Genomic DNA, 18,243 nt, shown 5'->3' with positions numbered 1-18,243 from the left:
ATCATAGGAGATCCATCCTCTGGAGTAAGGACTAGAGGGATTAAACGAAATTACCTCGAGCTTGCAGGGTATACGTGTTACACATCAAAGATCGAACCCAAGACGGTAAAAGAAGCCCTATCTGATGAACACTGGATTAAAGCCATGCAGGAAGAACTCAGACAATTTGAATGTAACAAGGTATGGAATCTAGTCCCTAAACCTGACAGTGTGAATGTTGTAGGAACAAAGTGGATCTTTTGCAACAAGACTGATTCAGCTGGAAACATTGCTCGCAACAAAGCAAGACTGGTTGCACAAGGCTACTCTCAAATTGAAGGGATCGATTATGAAGAGACTTTTGCACCGGTAGCACGCCTAGAATCTATTCGCCTTCTTCTGTGTATAGTGTGTGCTCTAGGGATAAAATTGTTCCAGATGGATGTTAAAACGGCTTTTCAAATGGATATCTGTCCGAAGATATATATGTTGCTCCACCTAAAGGGTTTGAAGATCCTCATCATCCTGACCATGTCTACAAACTAGACAATGCTCTATATGGTCTAAAACAAGCTCCGAGGGCCTGGTATGAAAGGCTATCCCAGTATCTTCTCCAGCACGGCTACAACCGAGGGGGAGTCGACAAAACCTTATTTATCAAAAGGACAGGTAAGCATATTACAATTGCTCAGGTTTATGTTGACAATATTATCTTTGGTTCCACTCAAACAGGTGCTACAGATCAGCTGGTTCAAGTCATGCAACAGGAATTCGAAATGAGTATGATCGGCGAACTAACCTATTTTCTAGGACTACAAGTCCAACAAACCAATGAAGGTATTTTTATATCTCAAGAAAAATATGCAAAAGGCCTGCTAACAAAGTTTGGACTTGAGACAGCTAAAGAAGCAAGAACGCCAATATCTACAACTACAAAATTAAGCAAAGATGAATCAGGGAAGCCAATTGATCCTACTTTATATAGGAGCATAATCGGGAGTCTACTGTAGCTGACAGCCAGCTGTCTAGAAATTATGCTCAGTGTTGGAATATGTGCCAGGTTTCAAGCGGCTCCTAAAGAATCACATCTTAAAGCCGTGAAAAGAATAATTAAATATGTCAAAGGTACTCTCAATTATGGCATTTGGTTTTCAAATGATACTAATCTGAATCTTGCAGGATACAGTGATGCCGACTGGGCCGGAAATGCAGATGACCGCAAAAGTACATCTGGTGGTTGTTTCTTTTTTGGAAAGAACTTAGTTGCCTGGCTAAGTAAGAAGCAAAACTCGATATCTCTCAGCACAGCTGAAGCTGAATACATCGCAGCTGGTAGCTGCTGTACTCAACTCCTATGGATGAGATAGATGCTTCAAGATTATGGTCTACATCAAGAGTACATGACCCTCTATTGTGACAACACTAGTGCGATCAACATCTCCAAAAATCCGGTTCAACATTCCCGAACTAAACATATTGAAATACGGCATCACTTCATAAGAGAATTGGTAGAAGACAAGGAAATCAACCTGGAGTACATTTCAACAGAGAAAAACCTAGCTGATCTATTTACAAAGCCTCTTGATAACACAAGATTTGAGTTACTTCGAGCTGCTCTCGGAGTGTGCAGGTTTTCAATCTAAGTTTTCTTTGTAACTAAAATAAAGTTGGTTGTTTTTTTTTTCTTTTGTTTCGTGTTTGTTTTTTTTCTTTTCAGATCTAATCCAGAAAATCCTCCAGGTCTGCTCTCCGCTCCAGTAGGTTCTCCAGACCGAAAATTAAGCCGTGTGACCGCACTATCTACTCTGATTTTTTTTATTAATTCTTTCTCTCACCTGGCTGTTATACACCACCGGTTCTTCCCTAAATTTATAGAATCCAATCCCTACAATTACTCTCACTTACCTTTAAAATCACTCCTAAAATCTTCCATCCAATTCTTCGAATCCTTGCAAAAATCCTCTACCCAATCGATCCGATTGTATCTATCTCTACTATGGCTAGCTATTCTGATCTTAATCCTTTCCTTTTCTACCTCACGGAAGATGAGCGCCTAGATCTCTATCGTCAAATTCTTCGGGGCACAGCTCCGATTTCGGACATCTCTGCTCGCCGGGTTCTTGCAACGCTTCTTCGACACCCATCTCAGATGGAAGAGTTATCCGTGAAGGACTCAAAGGAGATCTTTTCCAGAGCATCAGGGATCACGGATGACCCATGGCCGCTTGATGAAATTTTAGACGAGGAAATTCTTCAGGAAGAGCTTCGGGCTCGGTAACTACGGGCTCAATTTACGGTTTGATTTCTCTAATCTCTTAGGGAGCAATATCTTATTGCTTGTTAATTAGGCATGCATCGCATTTTTATGCTTTAATTTTCTTATTCGGCCCTGATTATCTATGGTCGATTTTTATGCTTTAATTTGCTTCTTGCCTTGATTATTTATGGTATGTTTTTTTGAGATTGTGCTATTGTCTTGCAAAATTAGGATCCCTCTGCTGGTATGTCTATTGTGCCTCTGTCTACGATTGCCTTCACAGGTTCCCAACCTCAAAGCACCGACAAGGCCACTCCCAAAATGGCTGAGCATTCGCATGATCCAACCATTGCTCCAGCCTCAGATCCAGTTATTGATGATCCAGTCTCTGCTCTAGGCTCTGTTCCAGAGGATGTTGAGGTATCGATTCGGGACATAGTTTCTGAGCCTGAGGATCCATCCGTTCAAGCAGCCATCATCTCAGACACCATTGCAAATATGCCTAACTCTGCCCGTGTAGAAACGGCTGTCCCAGTTATCATAGTGCCGTTTGCTGCATCGAAGGCCAAAGGGAAAGCCAAAGTTACTGATCCAGATGAAGCACCTGCTGCAGCTCCGGTGGCTAAGAGAAAGCTTCAAAATGTCCGATGATGTTGAATTTGTCTCTGAATCTCGTCCCAGCAAGTGTTCTGAACATCGGCCTACGGGTCTTGCTCAGCGTACACGATCGAGAACTGGCGTGTCTACTCCAGCTCCTCTTCCAGCTTCTGCTCCAGCCTCTGCTCCTGTTTCAAAGCCAGCTGCATCATCCAGGTCCAAGACTGCTAAGGTGTCCAAGGAAACCTTGTTCAGACCAATCTTGCTCTCTCCTGCATTGGAAACAGTATGGCAGCAACATTCCAATCGCAATATCTTGGTTGAGAAGAATTTCAGTATTGAGTACCTCATTCGCGTGTGCAATATCATTCCTCTTCTTAGTGCTCAGAACCTTCTCCAGACTATTTAGAATGTGAGAGCCTACTCTGCCTGGCTTATTCCGGAATTCTACGCCAATCTCACATCTGATTCTCTTCGGCCGGCCTCTCCGCATTATCAACAGGTTTTTCTCCGGGATGTTTGGTATGATTTTAGTCCCTCTATTATTAATGCTTATTTTCAGCGTGATGCGTGTGATGATCTCTTTGAGCCCGCTGGGGACTTTCTTGCATCCCATCTTACCCACAATGAGATCAACATCTGGCCAAAGGATGGTCTGCCTTCGAATGTACTTACTGCAGTATATTCGGTTCTCTTTCGCCTAGCTTCTAGCAATTGGATCCCGAATGTCTCTGTGCACACTGTCAATAAGAAGATGGCCTCTCTGTTATACAAAGTTCGACATCAACTGCCTATTGATCTTGGTCACCTCATCTATCATCACATCATGAGTTTTGCTAAAAAGAAGGAAGCCAAGATTCATCTCCCTTTTCCATGCCTTATCACCGGGATTCTGCAACAACAAGGGCTTCAACTCTATTCCAATGAAGAGCTCTGCCATGTTACTCACAAGACTTCTATGGACTCTCGCATCTTCCAAAGGTCACACTATGATGATCGGGCCACTCTCTCCTCAGTTCCACCTGCCCTTACTCCAGCTGATCCTCCAGCGACATGCCTGGACGCTACACCGACTGCTTCTGCTACTGATTCTGCTTCGACACTAGCTGTTCTTCGTCAGCAAGTCACCTTTCTTACTTCACACATTGCTACCATGAAGGATGCCTCTCTAGCCATTCAATCTTCCATCTCTACTGCCGAGGCTCAGCTGCTCCGCACCAATCGCCAGATTGCCTCTATTGAGAATGCTTCTACTGATGCTCCTGCTGGTGATGACGAAGACTTGGAGATCTCCTCCTCCTCCACCCAGTCCTGATGCTGCTCTTTGTCCATTAGATTGAAAAAAAGGGGGAGTGCACGTAGTAAGGGGGAGTATGTGTTTTTGTGAACTTAGCCATAAGTGCCAGTGAATAATGTGGTGTGATCTACCTTTATTTTGCTTTTATATGTGTTAAGGTGCTGCGTGTTTTGCCTTGACTATGTGATAAATGCTATGCAGCTATATTATGTGACATGTATGTGTTCTGTGTGTCTTTGTGCTTTAAATTTCTATGTGTTTGTATGCCTTAATTGTGTTTGAAATTCTCTGGCACAACATTGGTTAAGTTTAAGGAGGGTGTGTGTCTAGCTACTCTTGACTAGTGACTAATCCGATCTCATTTGTATAGATTGTTCATTTGGCAATTCATGTTAAAGCCGATGATATCTTTTAGTAGTTTTGTCAACTAATAGCCAAAGGGGGAGATTGTAAGTGTAAATATATTGCATATTTAAACCTCTGTATTATTGGCTTAGATTAGTTGTCAAAGTAGTCCTGGATTAGTTGCTGGATTAGTCATGTCGTCTGGAGTAGTTGACTAGATCAGCGCAAGGAAGTAATCCAGGAGGTATGAAACTTGTTCAAAGTATTTATTCAAGACCCTATCAATGGGGAGATCTAAATCTAATGGAGCAGCCGAATTCAAGGAATGGAAGAGTGCATGCTTTGAGGATCAAAACATCATTTAAAACCTATATATAATGCTACCTTAATTAGCATTCACATTGCGCACTCTTTCACAAAGCCTTACTCCGAAAATCTTGGTGCATCTATACCAAATATATCCTGTACTGTTGTGTGTGAAGAAGATCTTGCAATCAGATCATGAAGCAATGAAGAACGCCTGCACATCGGATCCACTGGAGTGGGTTCTGGAGTAGGTATAGGTTATACTTTAGAGTGTAATTAACTATCCTCTTGTACTCCGTTTTTCATCATAGTGGATTTGGGTTGATGTGAGTGGCCCCGCAGACGTAGGAGTGAGGCACCGAACTGCGTGAACATATCCTGGTGCATGCTTTCTTTTACTGCTATTTATTTCATGTTCTTTATTATATCTGGAATATGTTTTCATCTAGTCCAGCTTTATAATTGAAATAAATTAAAGGTTTTAAAGGCTATATCTTGCATTCAAGACTCACGTGCTTTTTCAGCGGACTTTCGCGCTTTAGTTTACACTTTATTCTCCAACAGAGTCACAGGTCTAAATGTTCGCTGATTCCAGTTTCATCATCAATGTTCCCAACACCAAACCTCCATCATCATTGTCATCAAGCTCCACCATCCTCTTCCACGCCATAGCTTCGTCGCCATCAACATCATCTTCATCAAAGCTCTCTCTCTCTTTTCTATCAGTTCCACGCAAAAAGAGAACGAAAAAAGTGAAGGTGGAGGGTGAGTGTTGCGTTCAGAAGAAAGAGAAACAAAACTAAAGTTGGGCTTTTTTGTTATTGGTTTGCTGCCGACTTGAGGTAGAGAAGACGATGGTGATTTCGTTAGTGGGTGAAGATGGCTGGCGGTTGTGTCGCGGTGGTGCGTCTCTGCTGTTATTCTGGCGGTGATGAACTGTTCGGAGTGCATGGGATGAGTGAGCCAATGGGTACGGCGATTTCTCAGATTCTTGAGCTTGTTTGGCATCATGCAGATGGCCGGAAAAGGGAAGCTGTCGTGGAGCTCATTCGCAAGTTCTAGTTTTTTTTTTTTTTTTTTTTTTTTTTTTTTTTTTTTTGAAAGCTACTAGCTCATTCGCAAGTTCCAGGTAGTAGACAAAAAAAATAATAAAAAATTTCAAGTCAGCATGAAATTAGTGGTAACTTGTAGGAAAATTATAAAATAATTTAGGCTAAAAAATGATTTATAAATTTAAATATCACTTATTAAATATTATGGCACAGTGTGAATAATTGGGAATAGTTCATAGTGCAAGATGACACTTTAATCTTAAAAAAGTAAAAATGTAAATATAATTTTAGAAACCGCAAAATTAGAAGGACGACGACTCTAATCGTCAATCAAGGCAAGTGAAGAGCATACACCTATTAAAAGAAAAAATTGTATTAAGCTTTAATTGTAGGCTTTTGGAGCTAGACTTTTAAAATTTTTATAAAACAATATATGTTCTATACTTTTTCAAATATTTTGAGTTTAAAAAATTTAAACCCTGGAGTTCAAACTTATGACTATCTATTTGAAATGATAATTGATATGTCATTACATTACATGGTAGTTGACACTTTTATATTGAACTTTTTGTAAAACTTTTTTGTGCTATAGTGCAGCTTTATCCGTCGATAAAGATAAATCAAGTCGGATTATAGCTAGCAATAGTTTTAATTTGTAGGAAGGGTTTCTTCTTCTTCTTCTTTTTTTTTTTTTTTTTTTTTTTTTTTTTTTTTTTTAGTAAAAAACTTTGTTTCTTTATTTATTTATTTTTAAAAAAAAACAACATTTATTTACATCTATTAAATTAGTTGATTTTTTTTGGGCGAGTGAACTACATTTCCAATAAAAAAATTTATTTGATATCATTAAGATATTGTGAAGGAACTAGTTCAAAAGAGATATTGTTTACTATACTTAATTGTGCATTTTCGAACATATTTGTGAATTAATTTTGTCATATGAAAAAATGCTATTATTTTATATCATTATATATTTGTGAATTAATTTTGAATCAACTTCTGCTCAAATGCGGTCGCACCTTCCTGTCATCCGGTGCAGTCGCTTGAAAAAACACTAACAGGGCGTTTGGTTGGAGATGGGGAATTACGTGGGAAAGGAATTGCAATTCCATGGGAGATGACTTACTGGGAATAAAGTGAGAATTTGAATTCCAGTGTTTGGTTTACAGGAATAGAATTACTGGGAATTTCAATTCCAATATTTGGTATACATGGGAATTGAAAGGGAATAAGTAGTATAAAGTCAAAAATGTCCATTGTTGTTGTTAGGCATTAATTTTAGGTTAAAAAAGGAAGGGGTAATTTTGACTTATCACTATCTTTTTTCTTCCTAAAATCCCAGGGGGACATGAGATTTTAATTCCATGGAATTGCAATTCCTTTCAACCAAACAATGGAATTTTGTGGCCTTTGGAATTAGGTAGGAATTAAGTGGGAAGGGAATTTAAATTCCCTTCAACCAAATGCCACAGTGTTAACAAAAGGCATCAATAGTGTTAGAAAAATGCACAACAATAAAATGCACAAGTACAACAAAAAAAAAGCACAAGACGCCTAAAAAATGCACCATAACTCCTCACACCTAATTGTGCATTTCCGAATACTGTGTGGTGCTTTTATGCACACCTAACGGTGCATTTTTTGGTGATGCGTACTTAATGGTGCATATTTGTGTTGTGCATTTTCTAATATTATTGGTGTATATTTGCATAACTATTGGTGCGGCCACATTGACCGTACGTTAAGGCGCGGCCGCACCTAAAGTTTACTCATTTTGAACCTATCTATTTCACATAAATAATACCTTTTATATTGTGATATAAAATAGACAATTTTATTGTATACTTAAATTAAAATGCTTAATTAGCACTAAGACACTGGCTGCTGCATATCTCAATGAAACTTCACTTTGTTAATTTATCACTAATTTGCTTATAAAACCCAAACACAATTGAATATGTATTCATGTAACATGTAACATGACTGACCAAAGTGTTAAACAATGAATATAATGCCTACTACCGTGGATAGTAAATTCATGTAACATGACTGACCAAAGTGTTAAACAATTATATTTCAAAACTTATGTTTGTGAAATATCAGTACTGTCCATGCCTTGATAATTTATATTCACAATATGTAATTCAAGTCAAAAAGTGTGCTGTCATTTGATGTAACAAATTAAACAGTGCTTAACTACATAATGAAAACATTATGTTTAAGTTATTTAGTTATCAATTTAAGACAATATCAATTTTAAGTTACGAATTAAAACATTTATTTTGTTAGGAAAATTATCCTTAGTAGGCATTATATTCATTAATTTCAATTAATATTTATTATTTATATTTTAATTTCCCTTAAAAACTGTTATGATATGTCATATACTTTGATAGATATTATATAAATTGATGTATTATAATTGAATAAAAATTCAAATTTAGTGTCACAAAAATCATGTATTACAAATTCCGATAGAGCCTACAATTCAGAATCAACCAAAACACTTTTAATATATATACTATATACTTTCTTCTTCTTCATTTTTTTTTTCTGAAACACATGATTCTGCTATGCTGCTGCATCATGCCACCATGGTCGCTGCAGAATTTTGAGAAAGATGATAAAATGAGAGGAAAGATGAGAGAAAGAAACTGGGTTTTGAATTCTGATGTGTTGTGGTTTCTTTTCTTTTTTTGAACAAGATGTGTTGTGATTTCAAAATTTGAAAAATTTAAAAACATTAAAAAGTTTTAAAATTTTAAAATTTTCAGTTATATGTTATAACTCTTTTTAATAAACACACATGATAAGAGGATTTGGTGGTGAGGAGAATAAGATCGACCTAGTCTCAAGTCCTCTCAAATCGCATTAAACTCAGCTAAAAGAAAGATGTAGGAGTATCTGCAATTTCTAATCCCTAGAAAGATGTGGGCAGTAAATATATTATACCATCATAACTCATAAGTATCTGCAATTTCTAATCCCTAGACTTTAGCAAATTCTGCACTGCTAAATATATATATATATTGGCAATCAGTTTCCAACAACATGGAATGTCTGCACATCACACTGCATGGCGTAGGCGTAGGCTGAGTAGCACCTAATTTTTCTTCACTTACAGTTCACGAATTTCAACAATCACTAATTGAAATTTGTTCATTAAAATACTTTGGTATTCTCCAATATCTCAAGGATATCATTGCTTCTTTAATTTGGATTCTATACAAATATGGAAAAAAATTATTAGAATGACAAGTAGACAAGCTTGCTGTGATTTCCTTATAATGAATTCAATTTATAATAAAAATTTCATTTAATAGCATTAAGATGTTGTGATTAAACCAACTCAAAAAAAATTATTAGAATGACAAGTAGACAAGCTTGCTGTGATTTCCTTATAATGAATTCAATTTATAATAAAAATTTCATTTAATAGCATTAAGATGTTGTGATTAAACCAACTCAAAACATTCAAACATACAAAACTTGCTGTGATAGCATCAATTCTGGTTTAGCAGTACATTTTTAGTGGCTTTGTTCGGCGTCAATTCTAGTGTGGCTTCAACAGCTCTCCAGCAATATGAAATTAATACGGCATCTATCTACAATTCAATTCTGGGCATAGTATTTCATACGCCAAATTTCTTTCTTTCACTTTATTTTTCCTTAATAATCTATCTTGATAACATTTACTTGGTGGAATAATGATATTGTGTATAGATCAATATGGACTGATCCAAATTTTGATGCTCATTTAAAGGTTTGTCACTATGATGGCCAATTAAATTAGCGAGAGCGGCGCGATTCTAGAATGATCTACAATTTGCGCATGTCAGGCTTTTATGGTTGTAGACACTTAAATTTTGATAAATATTGATTATTTATCAATATTAGTATACTTGAGTATATTTGAAATATTTTGGATAATATTGGTATTATATAATTTGTTTAATTAGATAATATCAAAAGAGTTTGAGCTTATCAAAACTCTCTATCCTACAGCTATAAATAGGGTCCTTTCATTTCTATGTAATCACACACATCCTAGGAAAAATCTGTTGGTGAAAATGAACAAAAATCGATTTAATATCCCAAAAATAATATTTAAATATACACACACAAGTATATAAAATATTATTGGATATTTACCCGAAATATATATACACACACAAATATATATAAACGGATCCGAAGGTTATATATACATGTATATCTACGAAAAAGATATACCAATATATATTAAACAAAATTGAAACTAATAATCCTCGGATTATAAGTCCAATCGAACTAATATATCAAAAGAGAGAGAACGGATTTTTGCTTAAAAGCATAATCCAAACGAGAAAGAAGGAGAAGGAAGAAAGAAATGTACGAGTTAGGCGAGTGCCATTCTTTCCTTAAAACCTTATTTGCCACCTCCCAAAAGTGTTAGGAGCGTTGTGGCCTAGGCTTCCCAGGATAAAACGTACAACGGTTCGACGTTTGAGCATCCAAACGAACGAACCCAGCGAACAAGAGCATGGGACGAACACAGCTACAAGAAGGGAGTAGGAGCAGAGATTTTGGAGCTGGGAAAACAGAATTTCAGTGTTGTGTGTCTTGTTTTCAGTCTGTGTAGAAACACTGCTGCTACACCCCTTCTTATATAGGAGGTGAGGAATCAATAGCATTTAGTTTAGCATTTAATCCACGATTTGTAACACCTGAAACAGCCACCATTATTGAGATTTAACTCAAAAATTCAAAAGGTGGAATTAATACAAGATTAATCCTGTAACAGTCCAGAACCAACAAATGGTCCGCGCTGTTTCAGCTCAGTTACTTTCGGGATGCACGAAAGTTCGTGCTTCAGTGCACACGAGACTGAACTCTCGTGTGTGCTCATAACACGAGAGTCAAACTCTCGTGTAAGTCACACGAGAGTTCGAACTCTCGATCTCTCGTGGTGTGGCCATATAGTGTTGGAAAACTGTATAGAAATTGGCATAACTTAGCCCACAAGGCCAGCCAATTTCCGGACGATTTTCAATCACGGAGACCCTTCAATGGTGGAGTAGCGAAGTAGATTTACCGCATGAGATGGAAACTTGATTAGCGCTTCCTGTGCCACCTGCAAGTTCAATTCTCCCATCTCGAGCTAACTTCATTACTTTATCCTTAAAGACAAAGCAATTTTCAATTTGATGTCCGACAAGTCTGTGATACTTGCAATAACTCGGATCATCCACCATTGATGCCTCGTGTGGTCGCCTCATTTCTAGCAAATCAACGAGATTGTGCTTTAGTAGCTCATGAAACATATATGGAACATCAGAATCCAAGAATGGATACTTCTTGTTTTGTCTTTTCCTGTAGGAAAGCCTTCTACTACCATGTAATGGTCTAGAAGCATCTTTAGACTCACCAATAGCTTTAGTGAATATCCTAGTTGGTTGAATATTCACATGCATAGCATCCATGCTTTCATATTTCTTAAAGGCCTTGCCGCCATTTTCAACGTCATCATGACTCTTGCCCCCATTGTAGAAGCTTTGAATGTGTATGTTTTGTCCACCATTAACTGTTATGCTTAACTCCATATCGTGGGCGCGACTAGATAATTCCTCAAAAGTCTTAGGCTTGAGCCCTTGGAGGATGTAGGAGAGCTCGAAGTGCATGCCTTGGATGCACATTTCAATCGCGGAGCTCTGTGATATCTTTTCCTTGCAATTTAAGCATAACTCCCTCCATCTTTCAATGTAAGCGGCCGAGCTTTCACTATTCCTTTGGTGAGTGGTGGTGAGTTCTAAGAAGCTGACGGTTCTTCTTGTGCTATAGAAGCGGATCAAGAACTCGTGCTCCATGTCATGCCAGCTATCAATGCAGCCAGGCTCCAAGTCAGTATACCAATTGAAGGCAGTACCCTTCAAAGAGCGGACGAACTGCTTGAAAAGAAGATCTCCATACGTCCCAGCGTCGTTGCATGTTTCCACGAAGTGGGCGATGTGTTGTCTTGGATTGTCTTTCCCATCGAATTGTTGAAATGCTAGAGGTTGATATCCAATAGGCATCTTCAAATCCTCTATCCTTTGGGTGTAAGGCTTGGTGTAAGTGTATGAAGGTTTTTCCCCCTCGAGCTTTCCTTTGATAGCTCCCATGATGAACTCGTTAAGCCGATCTACAGGTATCATGCCCCCTGTGACTGGAATGCTCCTGTCCGAACTTGGTATGTGCGAAGTTGATTCCTCATGCACTGAAGTTCGCCCAATGCAATTTGGTTAGTGCGAGGCATCTTCTCCTTGAACCTCAGGTTGTTTCCCAGGAGCCCGGCTAGTTTCGCCATTCCTTGTACTCTCGACCTTTTCAGTTAAGTCGTTGATTCTCTTTTCTTGGTTTTGAAGGAGGGTGGTAATCCCTTCAAGTGCCTTAGTGATGCTCGCAAGCTGGTCCTTTATAGTTGTCACACTTATTGTCATAGCCGGCATGTTTGTATAGACACGTGACCATTCTGGCGCGACCTTCCACATGTTGGACGACGGCGATGTCAGTGACGAGCCTCCGGTGTTAGTGTTTCCTTTTGAGGATGTTGGGCTCCTACTATCATCAACTCCTTTCAAAGATGTTGGATTCCCGCTATCGGCTGCTTCTTTCGGAGATATTGGACTCTCGCTACCAGCTGCTCCTTTTGGGGTAGCCGACGTCTCGCTATGAGCTGCTCCTCCTGAGGTAGATGACTTCTCGCTATTCGCCACTTCTTTCGGAGATGTCAGCATCCCGCTGCCAGTTGCTCCTTTTGAAGACGCTAGCCTCCCGCTATTACTTGCTCCTTTCGAAGATGGTGGACCTACAACATAGATAGACTTCCTCTGGACGGTAGGAGCCGTTTCAAGTCTTTGAATCATACATCGAACAATTGACTCAGACTCTGGCGGTCGCATTCCTAAGCTCCTTGCACGGCACCTGGTTAATGGTGCTTCGGTCTCTCGGCTAGCTTCAGAACCATTTGTTGAAGAAGCCTTGGAACTAGCGGCTTGGGCATAAGACTTCTTGAACGTCGAGCTTCTTGACGCCATTCCGATTTCTAGTAGAGTTGCTTGCTCATGTAGATCAATAGTGAAGAGATGAGAGACAGAGCGGTCCCACTGGGCGTGCCAAAATCTATAAACACAAAAAAGTAAACTTTGTATATATTCACAAAATTTCGTGTACAGCGTGTGCATAATTCAATGTGCAGGTACACAATCTCTGTCTAGTCCTCTGATTCTTCACTAATGTTATCTACTGAAGTGCCCCCGGGATTCAAGTAGCGTAGCCTCCGGGATTCAATTGGCGCGTGCCTCCGGGATTCAAATGGCGTAGCTTCCGGGGTTCAAGTGGCGTGATCTTCAACAGCAAACGTCAAGAATTTAGAAACAATCAACCCTGCAAAACATCAAATTAAAGCGTCTGCAATGGCTTCAAGTTGCCTTCAAAAGGCTCCAAGATCTTCAAAGTACCTACAAAAAGGCTTCAAGTTGCTTCAAGATCTTTAAAACTTGCAAAAAATGCCTTCAATGCCTTTAATTCTTCAAGATTTTCAAATGCCTTCAAAAGAGCTCTCAAATCTTCAAGCCTTCAAGTCTTCAAGCGTTCTTCAATGCCTTCAAGCTCTCAAGCCTTCAAGTTGTTCTCAATGTATTTAAGATGTGATTTAAAGAATGAAATTGAGGCTCTATTTATAATGAAGTTTGTAACTAAAATCCCTCAACAAACTCCACTAATATTTATTTAATTAAATTAATTAATTATCTACTAAAATGAACCTTGCCAAAATCAAGTCTAGATTCATTATTCTATCATCTAATTCAAATTCAAATTAAATTATAATTATCTAATTCAAATATAATAAAATCATATTATATTTAAATTATAATTATACTTATAATTCAATTATGAAATGGGCTTGGACCAATTAATTAATTAATTCAATAGCCCAAATCAAATTTACTTGGACTAATTAAATTAATTTAATTATCATAGCCCAATTAATTAAATTGGACTAATAATCAACTCCGAAATTGGGCTCGATAATGATTTAATCGGTCCACTTGTCAGCTTCAAATTTTCTGTGTCTACAATGGTGTTGCGCACGTACGCGACTTGAGGTTGGATCATTCGTTGATTGCTGCGTTGATTGAGCTTTGGCGTCCCGAGGTCTACGCATTTCACCTACCCTTTGGTGAGGTAGGTATAACACTTCAAGATGCATGTTGAAGTGTTATTTGGCCTAAAGGTGGACGGCCTTGCTGTTACAGGATGTGTTCAACGTTCAAAAGAAGAATGGAAGAGGTTGTGCACTCGTTTATTGCGATTTACTCTGAATGATTCATTCTTGAAAGGCCAAAGCAAAATTAATTCGATGATTCTCCCACTTGTTCTCGAATTAACCGCGGCTAGCACGGATGAAGATGTCGCAGTGGCTACGCGGACATATCTGATGCATTTGTTAAGAGGACTTCTTTTTCCAGAAACGTCCAATATGTTTGCAAAGTTAAATTTGTTACCATTTCTAGAAAATTTTGAGGTTTGTGGTCAGTACAGCTGGGTATCAACTGTTTTAGCCTATCTTTATAGAGCTTTGTGCAGAGGAGCTGACCACAATTCTTCTCATGTTGGGGGATGTATGCTCCTTCTGCAAATTTAGGCATGGGAGAGGCTTCCTATGGTTAGGCCAACGGACGTTCTACCGCAAGAAATTCTAGGAGGTCTGCCAGTTGCAGCAAGGTTAGTTGTAATAGAAATTTATTTTAAGCAAGTTATTTTTGGCATAGTAGAGGTTTCCTATACTTATGAAGCTTCGTTGCAAATGTAGGTGGGTTGGTCGACACAGTTGGGGTACTGTGCCCAAACACGTAGTTTGGGCATATCGCGACCAATTGGATCGCGTTAACGCAGAAATGGTAAGCTTCTTTAATATTGGAGATTTATTTAATGTATTAAATTATAGAATCATATGGTATGATTAAGATTGTTTTACTTATTAATGTGTTGTGCAGTTTGTGTTTGAGTCGTACGGTCAGTTTTGGCATCAGTTGCGTGATTACTGCAAAGAGGGACAACATATTTGGACTGCACAAGTCCCGTTGATATTTTTTTTTATATCGTTGAGTATTACTACCCATCCCGCTTTTACAGGCAATTTAGTAGTTTGCAAGATGTCCCGGTCGTTGTGGGGTACAATGAACAGTTGCACGCGTTTGATGAGCGATCTGGTAATTTTGATTCGGTCGACAAACATAACACGCATTTGGCATTGTGGATTGGTCGCGAAGATTTCATTATTCCAATGCTAGTGATGGACAACCCAGTTGCAACTCACGCATATAGGGTATGGTTCCATACCTATGGTCGTCGCCTCATTGGTAACCCTAACCACCGACAAGATGAGGGTTATGTCCAATGTGGTGCCCCATTATATGACGTGGTTAGTTTGTTAATTAATTTTATTATATTTGTTAATAGTTATGGCGATTACCCTTGCGTGAAGATATTTGTTGTGGGTGATAATATGTTTTATATTTGATGTAGATGTATTTCCTACGTCAATTGCACTTAAGTCCGGAGGAAGCTGGTACGGATCCAATGCGACAATCTGAATTGGTTAGGGAATTCAGTGTTAGTGTGCCTGCGTATTTAGATCGTGCTGAGTACGGTTACCTAGTTGATGTCCCCGAACATATCTTTAATTCTGCATATGTGGACGAACCTTTTCAACCTCTTCCTAGAGATAGACGACGAGAGCGAGAGCATATGCGGGGTCAACGACAACAAGGCGGGAGACATATGCGTGTAATAAATGAGGGTTTGCAGGCTCACGCAGACCAGGGACTGCACGAAGAGGAAAACGAGGATGACGAAGCTGAGAATGCTGTTGGGGGAATGAGAATCCGTTTGCACTCACCATTGTGCCTGTCCAAAACCAGGTTGGTGACGATTACTTTGACTCTCAACCCCGTAGTAGCGGTGTTCAATTCAGTAGGCACTGTATTCATTGATTTCAATAATATCTATTATGCTGTAATTTGGCCTACTGATTAGCTCAATCTATTGGGATTGTTGTACGGTAACGCGCCAATTATATGTATAAACAATATTGCAATATGGAATGGGAGAGTAGAGAGAATAGTAGAACACATGATATAAGAACTTCAAAAAGGCTCATCTTATTCATCCTTCAACATGTATATATATACAAAATAATACAACCCTTCATTTCCTAACATAATGAGGGAGTTGAAGATAGGGCAAATGAAAAGCCTCAATGATAATGGCCATTCAATAATATATTTATAACACTCCCCCTTGGCCATTATCTAACAATACTCATGCCTCGTTAAAAACCTCGCTAGAAAACCCAGTGGCCTGGGAAAAATCTAGATGAGGAAAAGAGTACATGAAGTATGTCAACCATGTGTTGCACTGATTGCCTCATTAAAAACCTTAGCCTAAGAAAACCCAGTGGGGAAAAAACTTAGCTAAGGAAAAGAGTACAACCATAAATCTTCCGGGTATAATCTTCAAGATTTCAAGGGTCTTCATGACTAACCACTCAAGTGCACCAACATTGGTTGCCTCATTAAAAACCTTAGCATAAGAAAACCCCGTGGGGAAAAACTTAGCTAAGGGAAAAAGAGTACAACCATATGCTTTCAGAGCATAATCTTTAGGATTTCAAAAGTCCTCTAAATTGCCCATTCTAGCACAGCTAGGGGTTGTCGCTCCCCCTGAAGATAACAATCTTCTTAGCCAACGCATCCCAATTTTATAAACATATTACTCAAAAGTGGATGTAGGGAGAGACTTAGTGAACATATATATCTGCAAGATTATTCACTAGGGCAAACTTTCTCAACAAGAATTTTACCACTCTTCTAGAGTTCAAGTGTGTAGAAGGACTTAGGTGCATGCAATATGTTTTGTAAGGTTCCCCTTAACAAAACTATTACTTGTTCGGGCAACACAATCTTTATTCATCCTCATATGGGACATTGGGGTAAAATATAGCATAACCAGTTTGGGACTTGGCATCATAGGGATCAAAATAAAAAAAGAGCCAGTACTCAAGTAGCCTATTAAAACCACATATTGGTTTTTCACATAAACGTCAAAATCTTTATACCTCGAAAATGCTGGAGGATATGTTAAACACAATTCTAATATTTCATTGTAGAGGGAGCACTAAACTTTGCTAGCAATTTCATTGCAAATTCAATATCAGGCCTGATGGGACTATAGAACTTCTAGTTCTATAATAGTGCTCCAATAAAAATATCAAGTAATGGACTTCCAGTCCCAAAATATCCTCATTATCATCTTCGAGTCTAAATTGTCCTTTATCTACTTCAAGAGATTATTGGATAACCGTTAGTGTGATAAGTAAATAATACTTATCCATATAAAACATCTCCAAGACATTTTTCAAATAGGCTAACTGGTGTATAAAACTTCTTCAAGGAGAAACTCGATCTTCAGGTCGAGACAATACTTGGGTTTCCACGTTTTTTATTTCAAAACTCCGTCTTTCGGCATGAGTTGATATCACCAAGCTCTCTATGTGTTTCAATGATATTTAAACCATCAATATGGACTATGATAACAAACAAATAACTCCATTAGCAATTCTTTAACGAACACGTAATGGTACATATTTGCATATTCCTTCTTCGGGAGGAAAAATACACAGTCAACTCAATCATTCAATATGCATTCCTTCTTCAGGAGGAAAAACACTAAGTCAATAATATTCAATTCTTACAAAGAATTTTGTAATTTAATGATACACATTGCGATTTTCACTTTCCACATTCCAAAAGTGTTGAATCCATCGGGGATTTACAAATAAATATTAGCGTCTAATGACCAGTAAATTACAGTCATGACGTTCATCAACTGCATATTTAAATTCATAATTCACTGCCAATAATGTTAATTTGCGGAACGTAATGTCATATGTTGTGGGAGAGAATATTTGATCAAAATTAATTCAGGATCTCTGCGAAAACCCTTAAGCTACCAGTCTCGCTTTATATCATACCACCATATTGTTTGTATTTCTCTTTCGTACAAACACCCATTTGTAACCTACAGGGTTAACATTAAATGGTGTACGTGTTATAAAGAGAATACAGTTTTAGCGAGCTAAGCTGTACATGCCTTAATTGCGCCATTATACATAAAAAATACCAAGGCACAACTGGTGCCTAGCTCTGGATCCAGATTCTCATATAATGAGAACAATTCATAAAGGCAATTCTGTTGTCGATAACTATAACATTTTTCATAAATTTCTCCCATATATATAAAATAATGACAATTTCTAATTCAACCAGACTCTTGACATTTCCCAAAGATATTTTTATCTTGTCGTTCCGCATCCCCAGTATTACGAT

The 18,243-nt window shown here is 38.2% G+C and overlaps 1 protein-coding gene across 1 annotated transcript; it reads right to left on the bottom strand.

The window, feature by feature from the left end:
* Window positions 1–10,878: 10,878 nt before the first annotated feature.
* Window positions 10,879–12,006, bottom strand: LOC109174830. The gene has a single exon (XM_019324063.1). The coding sequence runs from the start codon at window positions 12,004–12,006 to the stop codon at window positions 10,879–10,881; it is 1,128 nt and encodes a 375-aa protein (XP_019179608.1).
* Window positions 12,007–18,243: the final 6,237 nt, after the last annotated feature.

The sequence above is a fragment of the Ipomoea nil genome, unplaced genomic scaffold, assembly GCF_001879475.1.
Source record: "Ipomoea nil cultivar Tokyo-kokei standard unplaced genomic scaffold, Asagao_1.1 scaffold0666, whole genome shotgun sequence".
NCBI classification, from domain to species: Eukaryota; Viridiplantae; Streptophyta; class Magnoliopsida; order Solanales; family Convolvulaceae; genus Ipomoea; species Ipomoea nil.
This window is presented reverse-complemented; position numbering and strand designations above follow the sequence as displayed.

Excerpts from the sequence above, each read along its gene's own strand:
- LOC109174830 (XM_019324063.1), bottom strand. The coding sequence starts at position 12,006 with ATGATACCTGTAGATCGGCTTAACGAGTTCATCATGGGAGCTATCAAA.